This window comes from Mesoplodon densirostris, chromosome 7 (assembly GCF_025265405.1).
Source record: "Mesoplodon densirostris isolate mMesDen1 chromosome 7, mMesDen1 primary haplotype, whole genome shotgun sequence".
Taxonomy (NCBI): domain Eukaryota; kingdom Metazoa; phylum Chordata; class Mammalia; order Artiodactyla; family Ziphiidae; genus Mesoplodon; species Mesoplodon densirostris.
Genome location: NC_082667.1, coordinates 95,755,640 through 95,767,679, shown reverse-complemented (window position 1 = coordinate 95,767,679; position 12,040 = coordinate 95,755,640). Strand labels below are relative to the sequence as shown.

The 12,040-nt window shown below is 38.8% G+C and overlaps 2 protein-coding genes across 2 annotated transcripts in view; both read left to right on the top strand.

The window, feature by feature from the left end:
- The window catches only part of MMP20 (matrix metallopeptidase 20), a 46,812-nt gene that overhangs the window by 23,007 nt on the left and 11,765 nt on the right, over positions 1 to 12,040 (top strand). Inside the window, exons 7-8 of the mRNA XM_060103085.1 lie at positions 8,659 to 8,795; positions 9,774 to 9,930. Coding sequence (XP_059959068.1) covers positions 8,659 to 8,795; positions 9,774 to 9,930 — 294 coding nt within the window. The remainder of the gene's footprint in view (positions 1 to 8,658; positions 8,796 to 9,773; positions 9,931 to 12,040) is intronic.
- On the top strand, positions 4,981 to 6,485 carry LOC132493583 (heterogeneous nuclear ribonucleoprotein K-like). Its single transcript, XM_060104281.1, is given in 2 exon segments — positions 4,981 to 5,841; positions 5,843 to 6,485. Coding segments are annotated over 2 exon segments (1,380 nt in total). The 5' UTR covers positions 4,981 to 5,104.

Sequence of the window (12,040 nt, the reverse complement as noted above, 5' to 3'; positions counted from 1 at the left end):
GTACTAAGATTATTGATTCATTGCCATTTCTTCTGAACACCCTCCTTCTGACTAAGGACGAGGTTCTTTACATCTTCACAGGTTATGGCTTATAAATATGGATCTCTGTAGGCTCCTCAGATGGATATAAACACTTAAGTTAAGGACACTGTGCACAGCTTTGGCTATTTTAACCACTGTCTACATGTGGGTTTTTAATTTTATAAGCTCTGTTTCTCTTGGGTTCAGTGAGATGGATGATGCATGCCTGATTTTTGGCCTCTGAAACATCCTGATATAAACAGCCCTGGTTAGTGAGCTACCCTCAAATGAATGGCTTCTTGGCCAATGATGTGACTGTCTGTACTTCAAATTTTCCAGTGACAAAATTTTATATCAGCGAGACAAATTTAGAAGGAAACTTAGCTCTACTGATAAACTCTAAGTTTTACATAATTAATAAATTTGTACAGTAAAAACATGTCTCTTTAAAGTATTTACAAATAATTGTAAGAGTAGTCCAGAGTTTATAAAATGCTTTAATATGCATTGTCTCAATTGATCCTTTGAAATATTAGCACAGGTTTATTATTATTATCATTCTTATTTGACAGAAAGAAACTGACTCCGAGAAAAATTAAGTGACCCATACAAGGTCACACATCCAATAATAAAACAAGGTCTCCAGCACCCCTTTCTTCTTTCACTGTACCACAGTGTCCAGTCTCAGGGGAGAGAAGCATCAGTTCAACTGAGAGCATCAAAATGATAAAAAGAAGAAAGACACCTATTCCCCTGAAACTAGGGAACAGGGTGACAGAGAAGAAGAGAGTCAAGGAGAGTAAGGGGTGAAGACAGTAGAAAATGAAAGCACCCATCAGCCCCAGCTGGATTACCTTGACAGTCGGCAAAGAAGAGGTGAATGTCTCTCCTGAAAATGAAAGACAGGGGATGTTTAGGCAGATGGGGAGTGAAGACAGTGAGGTAAAACAAAAAAAGAAAAGTTCAACAAATATGAATCAAGTCCCAGATGTGCCAGGCACTTGCTAAGCCTGAGAATACATAGATGAATAATACATGACCTTGCCCCAAGGAGGCCACAGGACTGGCAAAGAGGTTCAAGAATGTTACCAGTGACTTCATCTCAAACTTGATGATTTAATTGCTGTTCTTTAGTAAAAGAGAATGAAAATTTCCGAGAATATGAAAACTGATGATTAGATGAGTTCCACACAACCCTCTGACACCCATTTATCTAGCCAACAGATATTTATTGAGCCCTATCTGCCAGGCACAGCAGTGGCTCCTGGCTATACAAAGATAACCAGTGCAGTTAAATATTTATCAGCAGGTCTATAATATCAATAAACTCCATTGTTTTTCCCTCCTTATCAAAGAGCAGGTTACAGACTGTTGATATGATCTGTTTATTTTCATTACCAGTTCCAATACATCCTGCAGCTGTTTTTTTTCAATTGATGTATAGTTGATATACAATGTTGTATTAGTTTCAGGCGTACAGCATGTGATTCAGTTATACACACATGTATATCTATTATTTTTCAGATTCTTTTCTCTTATAGGTTATTACAAAAATTTGAGTATAGCTCCCTGTGCTATACAGTAGGTCCTTGTTGGTTATCTGTTTTATATATAGTAGTGTGTATATGTTAATCTAAAACTCTTTAATTTATCCCTCCTCACCTTCCCCTTTGATAACCATGAGTTTGTTTTCTGTGTCTGTGGGTCTATTTCTATTTTGTATATAAGTTCATTTGTATCATTTTTTTTTTAGATTCCACATATAAACGATATCATATGATATTTGTCTTTATCCATCTGGCTTACTTCACTTAGTGTGATAATCTCTGGGTTCATCCATGTTGCTTCAAATGGCATTATTTCATTCTTTTTTATGGCTGGGTAATATTCCATTGTATATATATACAACATCTTCTTTATACATTCATCTGTCCATTGACATTTACACTGCTTCAGTGTCTTGGCTTTTGAAAATGGTGCTGCAATGAACACTGGGTGCATGTATCATTTCAAATCATGGATTTCTCCAGATATATGCCCAGGAGGGGGATTGCAGGATCACACGTAGCTCTATTTTTAGTATTTTAAGGAACCTCCATACTATTCTCCATAGTGGCTGTACCAGTTTATATTCCCACCAGCAGAGTAGGAGGGTTCCTTTTCTCAAAACCTTCTCCAGCATTTATTATTTGTAGACTTTTTTTTTTTTTTTTTTTTTTTTTTTTTTTTTTTTGTGGTACGCGGGCCTCTCTCTGTTGTGGCCTCTCCCGTTGCGGAGCACAGGCTCCGGATGCGCAGGCCCAGCGGCCATGGCTCACGGGCCCAGCCGCTCCGCGGCATATGGGATCCTCCCAGACCGGGGCACGAACCCGTATCCCCTGCATCGGCAGGCGGACTCTTAACCACTGCGCCACCAGGGAGGCCCTATTTGTAGACTTTTTGATGATGGCCATTCTGACCAGTGTGAGGTGATACCACATTGTAGTTTTGATTTACATTTCTCTAATTATTAGCAAAGTTGAGCATCTTTTCCTGTGTCTTTTGGCCATCTATATGTCTTCTTTGGAGAAATGTCTATTTAGATCTTCTGCCCATTTTTTGATTGGGTTGTTTTTTTAATATTGAAATGCTTGTATATTTTGGAGGTTAATCCCTTGTCGGTCACATCACTTGCAAATATTTTCTCCCATTCTGTAGGTTGTCTTTTCATTTTGTTTAGGGTTTTCTTTGCTGTGCAAAAGCTTTTCTTTGCTGTGCAAAAGGATTTTTGCATCTATGTTAATCAATGATATTGGTCTATAATTTTCTTTTTTGTGTGGTATCTTTTACTCATTTTGGTATCAGGGTGATTGTGGCCTCATAGAATGAGTTCAGAAGTGTTCCTTCCTCTGCAATTATTTGGAATAGTTTCAGGATAGGTGTTAACTCTTCTCTAAATGTTTGGTAGAATTCACCTGTGAGGTCATTCACCTGTGATCCTGGACTTCTATTTGTTGAGAGTTTTTAAATCACAGATTCAATTTCAGTACTTGTGATTGATCTGTGATCATTTGTATTTCTGTGGTGTCAGTTGTAACATCTCCTTTTTCATTTCTAATTTTATTCATCTGGGCCCTCTCCCTTTTTTTTCTTGACGAGTCTGGCTAAAGGGTTATCAATTTTGTTTATCTTTTCAAAGAACAAGATTTTAGTTTCATTGATCTTTGCTATTGTTTTCTTCCTTTCTATTTCATTTATTTCTGCTCTGATCTTTATAATTTCTTTCCTTCTACTAACTTTGGGCTTTGTTTGTTCTTCTTTCTATAGTTGCTTTAGGTATAAGTTTAGGTTGTTTATTTGAGAATTTTCTCATTTCCTGAGGTAAGCTTGTATCACTATAAACCTCCCTCTTAGAACTGCTTTTGCTGAGTCCCACAGGGTTTGGATAATCATGTTTTCATTTTCATTTGTCTCTAGGTATTTTTTGATTTCCTCTTTGATTTCTTCAGTGATCCATTGGTTGTTTAGTAGCATATTGTTTAGCCTCCACGTGTTTGTGTTTTTTTAGTTGATTTCTAATCTCATAGCATTGTGGTAGGAAAAGATGCTTGATATGATTTCAATTTTCTTAAATTTACTGAGGTTTGCTTTGTGGCCCAGCATGTGATATGTTCTGGAGAATGTTCCATGTGCACTGGAAAAGAATGTGTATTCTGATGCTTTTGGATAGAATGCTCTATAAATATCAATTAAGTTAATCTGTCATTAATGTGTCATTTAAGGCCTGTGTTTCATCATGGGTTTCTGTCTGGATGGTCTGTCCATTGACGTAAGTGGGGCATTAAAGTCCCCCACTATTATTGTGTTATTGTCAATTTCTCCTTTTATGTCTGTTAACATTTGCCTTATATATTGAGGTGCTCCCATGTTGGGTTCATATATATTTACAATTGTTATATCTTCTTCTTGGATTGATCCCTTGATCATTACATAGTGTCTTCTTTGTCTCTTGTAACAGTCTCTATTTTAAAGTCTATTTTTTCTCATATGAGTATTGCTACTCCAGCTTTCTTTTGATTTCCATTTGCATAGAATACCTTTTTACATCCCCCTTCAGCTGTTCCTTTCCAACAGTTTTATAGATTTTCATTTTGCTTATTTTAAATCCATTTACAGCTGTATTAGGAGGTTACTTGCTATACATTTTTTGTCGATTTTAATTTATTAATTAAAATTTTAAATTACTAAATTATTAATTTATTATTATAATCTATAGCTCTAAGTTCGTAAATCCTCTGAATATGTGTTCTATTGCTTTATTACCCAGCAGACATAATTTTACTTCATTAATGTACTGAAATTTTTCATGAGTACAGATTCTTTTGGAATTTGTGATACTTTACACAAGTATCACATATAGGTAGTGTTTATTACTACCTTATACATACAGTGTATACATTATAATATGTCATAAGTGTTTTAACTAAGGTTTCTTAGACCTAGCAAAGGCTAGGTCTCATTGGGTAAGGGGTCAAGTTATAAACAGAGAAAAACCGGAGGTCACAGACTGAGAAGGAGCAAGTAGATTAGTTAGGGCATGTGATGAAAATCAACATAGCTGGAGTCTAATTGGCTCTGTTTGCCCCTAACCACTGCTGATATTTGGGCCCATCAGCTTTTCTGGGTCTCAGTTTTCCATCTGTTAATACATATGGTCTAGATAAGGCTGTGATGTGTAGAGCTTGGGGAGAGGAAGTGTACCCTCAATGGCCTCCTGCCACACTGAGTATTGTCTATGGTAGATGCCCAAATAATAATTTTAAAAATGGACAATATCCAGCCAAGTGGCACTTTACAGTTTATAATGTACTTTCATATGCTTTATCTCAATTGATCCTCATAAGGATCTCAGGAGATAGGTCAGTCATTATTTGCATTTACAAGATTATGAAACAGGGATGAAGAGGCACAGTGGCATAGGGACGGTAGCCTTGCCTGGCTACTGCAGCACTAGGGTGTCAGTTGGTCCTGCCCAGAACACTTCAGTTCTGCCCTGCAAGGATATATTTAATAATAGATTGGTGCGTCTCTTTAATATAAGAAAATGGAAACTGAGCAGCCAGAGGAAACCTTTCCCAACACCAAAACCAATGGCAAATTTGGTAAACGCCCTGCTGAAGATATGGAAGAGGAACAAGCTCTTAAAAGATCTAGAAGCACTGATGAGATGGTTGAATTACGCATTCTGCTTCAGAGCAAGAATGCTAGGGCAGTGATTGGAAAAGGAGGCAAGAATATCAAGGCTCTCTGTACAGACTACAATGCCAGTGTTTCAGTCCCAGACAGCAGTGGCCCCGAGCACATATTGAGTATCAGTGCTGATATTGAAACAATTGGAAAAATTCTGAAGAAAATCATCCCTACCTTGGAAGAGGGCCTGCAGTTGCCATCACCCACTGCAACCAGCCAGCTCCCACTTGAATCTGATGCTGTGGAATGCTTAAATTACCAACACTATAAAGGAAGTGACTTTGACTGTGAGTTGAGACTGTTGATTCATCAGAGTCTGGCTGGAGAAATTATTGGAGTCAAAGGTGCTAAAATCAAAGAACTTCGAGAGAACACTCAGACAACAATCAAGCTTTTCCAGGAATGTTGTCCTCAATCCACTGACAGAGTCATTCTTATTGGAGGAAAACCTGATAGGGTTGTAGAGTGCATAAAGATCATCCTTGATCTTATATCAGAGTCTCCCATCAAAGGACATGATCAGCCTTATGATCCCAATTTTTACGATGAAACCTATGATTATGGTGGTTTTACAGTGACGTTCAATGACCGCCGGATGTCCCGTGAGATTTCCCATGTGGGGAAGAGGTGGTTTTGACAGAATTCCTCCTGGTCGGCGTGGGTGTCCCATGCCTCCATCCAGAAGAGATTATGATGATAGGAGCCCTCGTCGAGGACCTAATCCTGGACGAGGGGGCCAGGGTGGTGGCAGAGCTCGGAATCTTCCTCTTCCTCCACCACCACCTAGAGGAGGAGATCTAATGGCCTATGACAGAAGAGGAAGACCTGGAGACGGTTATGATGGCATGGTTGGTTTCAGTGCTGATGAAACCTGGGGCTCTGCAATAGATACATGGAGCCCATCAGAGTGGCAGATGACTTATGAACCACAGGGTGGCTCTGCATATGATTATTCCTATGCAGGGGGTCGTGGCTCATATGGTGCTCTTGGTGGACCTATTATTACTACACAAGTAACTATTCCCAAAGATATAGCTGGATCTATTATTGGCAAAATTGGTAAGTGGATTAAACAAATCCGTCATGAGTCAGGAGCTTCGATCAAAATTGATGAGCCTTTAGAAGGGTCCAAAGATCAGATCATTACCATTATAGGAACACAGGACCAGATACAGAATGCACAATATTTGCTGCAGGACAGTGTGAAGCAGTATACAGATGCTGAAGGATTCTAATGCAAGATTTTTTTTCTTTTTTATAGTGCGAAGCAGTATTCTGGAAAGTTTATCTAAGACTAGTGAAGAACTGAAGGAGTCCTGCATCTTTTTTTTTTAATCTGCTTCTGTTTAAAAAGCCAACATTCCTCTGCTTCATAGGTGTTCTGCATTTGAGATGCAGTGAAATCTTTGCTGTTCACCAGATGTAATGTTTTAGTTCCTTACAAACAGGGGTGGGGTGGGGGAGGGTGTGCAGAAACTAACATTGACATTTTGAAACAGCAGCAGAGTGAGTGAATATTAATTTTTGTTCATTGTTGGTGGTTTAAAAAAAATCCCCCCATGTAATTATTGTGAACACTTTGCTTTGTGGTCACTGTAACATTTGGGCGGGGGGTGGGGAGGGGGGACAGGGAGGAAAAGTAACAATAGTCCATATGTCCCTGGCATCTATTCAGAGCAGTGTGCAGAATGTAATACTCTTTTTTAAGAAACATTTTATGATTTTTAAAATAAATTTAGTGAACCTAAAAAAAAAAGAAAAAAGAGAGATTATGAAACAGGCTTGGAGATACCGGTCAGCATTGGAATTGCAACTCCAGCTTACAGCCTTCTAAAACATGATGTGCTTTTCCTTTTGCCTCTTGATGTTGCTTAGGAACATCAAGTATTTCTCTCTCTCAATACAGCTCTCCTTTAGATTTTGTCATCAGCTTAAAGTGCCTCACCTGGATGGCTTCGCCAGCCCACTCAACGGAATGACACATCCCTCCTGTGGGATACACTCTATGTTCTCAGCGTCATGAGCTTGACTCTTCATTGCACGAATTGCTCTGAATTATAATTGTCTCATCACTTATCTGCCTCTACTACTAGATTATAGCTTCTTGAGGGCAGAGCCTGAGTCTTGTTCAGTGTTTCATCCTTGATGTCTACCTCAGTGCCTGCTGATAGGTGCTCCATAAATATTTGTTAAATTAACTAAAACTCAACATAAGATTTGAGGAGTGCCTAAACTTACTACATGGAAAATTAAATGTCAGAACTTTATTACAATTTCCCTGTCTGCAAATAATTTTATGTGTTGATTCTAGCTTCTGTGGAGTCAAGTAAATTATTTGTATTTTATAAGAATGATTTTCATCTCCAAAATTCAAAGTGGACTTCATTTACATTGAAGGTTTCAGCCCAGTACCCTCTTGTATACTCCCACAATTTTATGTAAATAATAGTGGATAGATGGGTGGTTGAGTTGATAAATCTTCAGTTAATGTGTGTGTACCAGAGTTTCTCTGAAGTAGCCATTAGGCCCAAAGATATAAACATTTTCAATAGATAAGTACATAGGCAACATCATTTATAATTGTCAATGTTTTTGCTGTTTTTACAGGAAATAATTAGCCTCTTCCAACCACAAAAGTTTGGCTCATTTATATACTATCCATAAAGTGCACCTGGATGGTATTTATCTTTATGAGATTTTAATTTTTAAAAGATCAGAAGTGGAAAGGGAAATTTGTAGCAAATGATACTTGGAATAGGAAGGTGCACAGCTTAAGTGTATAAATTATTGATGTCAACCCTTGCTATCCTTCCATGTTTTGAACATCCTTAAAAAAATGAAGGAAAGAGGATTACAGAGATGCTAAAAGAATGAAAAGGGAGAAGAAATTGTTTACTAAAGTCAAAAAAGGGGGAAGGGTAAGCTGTGACAAAGTGAGAGAGTGGCATGAACATATATACACTACCAAACATAAAATAGATAGCTAGTGGGAAGCAGCCGCATAGCACAGGGAGATCAGCTCGGTGCTTTGGGACCACCTAGAGGGGTGGGATAGGGAGGGTGGGAGGGAGGGAGACACAAGAGGGAAGAGATATGGGAACATATGTATATGTATAACTGACTCACTTTGTTATAAAGCAGAAGCTAACACACCATTGTAAAGCAATTATACTCCAATAAAGATGTTTAAAAAAATCTAAATAAATAAATAAATAAATAAAATAAACTTGGTTAGACTATGACTGTCCCAGATACGTTAAAAAAAAAATTATGTTCTTAAAAACAAGGCAAGAGCAAGAGGCATTTAGAAATGGCCTCTGAAGTGTGGTTTGCAGTATATTTCAGCCCAGGTTCAATTGAAGATCTAAGTCAACCCTTGATCTTGATTTCTTTTCCATTGCCCAATAGGATTTTCTGGCGTCGGCAGGTTCACTTGATGTCAGGGATCCGGCCCAGCACCATCACCAGCTCCTTTCCCCAGCTTATGTCCAATGTGGATGCAGCTTATGAAGTGGCTGAGAGGGGCACAGCTTACTTCTTTAAAGGTACCCTAAAGAACCCTCAAAGAAAGAAGTGGCAGGGTACAGTGACTGGTGTGTTTGGAACACCTAGTACTGTCAGCATTTGTTAGCTACCACAGAGCATGTTCCAGTCACTTCTCCTCAGATTGGGGATGAAAAACCCCTCTACTGCACTGTGACCATGACAGGAGTGACAGTGACTATCAAACTCTTCTCAGAGCCAAAGATGTCGTCTAGTGAGGCACTGTGCTAAGTGAGTGTCCAGGGAGGTAGAAACCTAGTCCCTGTCCCCTGGACCTCTGCTCTGAGTGACATGGTATACTCTTCTGAGAGCCTCTAATTCACAAAAATCAGCATGGAACCCTCAGGAGAACAATACAAGCAGCTGGGAGTGGAGAGACACCTGCAACTTCAGGAGGTGGACACACACAATATGTCTCTGGCTCCAGACCTTTACTATTTGAGTGACTTTGGGAAGTTATCTAACTGCTCTCAGTCTTCATTTCTTTCTGTGCAAAATAATTGTAATAATAACAACCTTGAAGATATGACAATGGCTAGCCAATGGAAGTTGTCCAATAAGTGGTAACTATCAGTTTTAGCTTGTATTTTCTTGATGCTGAGGGCTAAGGGTAGGAGGTTAGTGCCAATTTAAGCAAGAATCAGCTTTTGTGAGTTGCTTGCCCCTTGTCTCTCATACATATATGAGACTGAAATGAGATTATACAGATGAAAGTTATCTTGAAAAAATTGAATGTGTTAAATTTAAAACATAATTGTATCAATATTATTGCTTTCTTAAGGCATCACCAGGGATTTTGCCTCCAGAGCAAGTTTTAAGTCTTTTACTGAATTGAATAGAGGCTTTTATCTCCTACTAGGTTTTAGCTATGGTAAATATCTGATAAACTAGCCCTATTTGTGATCCTGCATAGAAATCCTCATGAGTGAAGAGCATCACTAAATGGTACAGAGTTTTTGTAAATTTTAATTTGTTTCCAGGACCCCACTACTGGATAACAAGAGGATTCCACATGCAAGGTACTCCTCGGACTATTTATGACTTTGGGTTTCCAAGATACGTGCAGCGAATAGATGCTGCCGCCTATCTCAAGGATGCACAGAAGACCCTTTTCTTTGTGGGAGATGAATACTACAGGTATGGCTTTTCTCCTTTTGATTATCCAGATGTATTCAGTGAGAAGGAAAAATCCTTTTACAGAAAAGAATGCAAGGCAGGTTTGCTATAGGCCCATTGACTCTTCTCAGCCACTGGGGTGTCATTTACTGATGGTTGATACTGTCTTCAAGATACTGAACCATCCAAATAAGTGAAACATTCATTCAATAATCCCATTGTTTGGTCTTTAGCATATGAATCATCCAAAGCTTTCAAATCACTCATTAACTGGACCCCCAGTGGCCTAAAAGAGTGGATGTAGCACTCCCAGTATATAATTACCCACTGGGAATGCCTGAAAGAAGAACTGATTTCCTCTTGAGTATCTATGCATTCCAGCATAGTCTGTGATTTTGTGCAAAATGAATGTGGTCATGACTATGGGGCTCTTGGAAGGAAATTTTTGCTGAAAGGCAAAGGCCTTATTGCCAGGTCCTTTAACCCAGAACATGAAGATTCTTCTTATCCAAGGAGGATTACATATCATTTCCATGCCCGTCTTGCAGGAGGTTATTGTAAGCAGATCCAATCACTGCACACAGGGTCACACCTCATCTCTCCCGCCTCATCTTACCACTTTAATTGACTCATGTTAGAGAGCTGAGTGCAGCTCTTCGTCAAGCGCTGCCTCTGCACCTTCTTTATTCACAGTTCTCACTGTAGCATTGCTTGTTTTTCTGAACGTTAAGAAAGAAACCAAAACAGACTCTAAACAGGTGACTGTGCTAAACGCTTTAGGTCCCTGTTAGGGTCTGGACCCTGGCAGAGGACCCAACTTTGGTCCAAGGGTTTTCATTCTATTTTCTATTATCTATTTTTAATAACCATTTCTGTGGCATAAAATAAATTTATAAATAAATATGTCATCTTCCTCAATTTAGAGCTGAGAAAGTAATATAACTGAAGCACAGATATACTTCATGAAAAGAAAAATTTATTTCATAAAAATGAATGTCAAAATGTGGACCCTGCTGACTTTTCTGGGCCACTGAGAGCCCTGGTAGCATTGCTCAAAGTATCACGTGCTGTCATGAGTTGTCATTTCCAGTCCAATGTTTAAACCACTAAGCCAGCTAATTTTCTTTCAAAACTTCCTTTATGAAATAGCAATAGTCATTCCCTTATTAAGTCCCTAATATCTGCTGGGCATATTTTCCAAAGTCTTTCTTTAAGGTAAGGTGGCTGTAATCACCGTGTTGACATACAGGAAGATAGATATTGAGAAATCCAACTCCCATTTTAGGTTTTCAGAGAATGGCATCCAGAGATGCGTGTATAAGCAGGTGTGTGAGAGTATGAGTTATGATTATTTGGTTATTTGTCAAAGCCTGTTCATAGCCCGATTCTCCTTGGGGGGATTATCCACTCTCTTATTATTTCTATTCTCCATTCATTGCCTGGTCTTTGGACTAATCTACCACCCACCAGCACCCGCAGTAAAGCATGGACCTCCAACCAGGCAGGACTGAGGCTTAACGGCTAACACAAGGGGCTTGGTGAGAGGTTTTTAATACTCCATAAGTTTAGCGATGGGGAGGGGAGGGTCCCTGATTTTAACGATGCCTTATCCCCCTGAGGAAATAATTTTGAACCTTTCCATCTGAACCTCTGTGAGTGTCTATTAAGGAAAAGTCTTTAGTAATCTAGATAAAACAGATTCATTAAAAAGTTGGCCTAGGGCACTAATACAAATATTAAAGAGCTCCTTTTGCTGGAAAGGAAAAGAAACTGCAGTAGGCACTTTTGATATTAACCTCCCCTGGTTATTGAGAGTATTAAGTGATATAATGCATGTAGATACCTAGCACAGTGCCTGGCATATATAATAGGTGCTCAAAAAGAGTGACTGTTCAGTAATAGTAGGAACTTATATGGTAATTAGCAAATAATTGCTTTAAAAGTTGTGATAATTAACAAATGATTGCTTAAACTTCAGTATTCCTATAAATAGCAATCCAGTCAAAGAGCTGGTCAAAGGGGATTTCCTTTTTAAATACTGAAGGGCCCTGAAATTGCACTGAAATCTCTGCTTTTGGCAAGGCAGAGACAGTCATTTCAGCAATCGGAGTCTTCTACTTCATACTCTCCA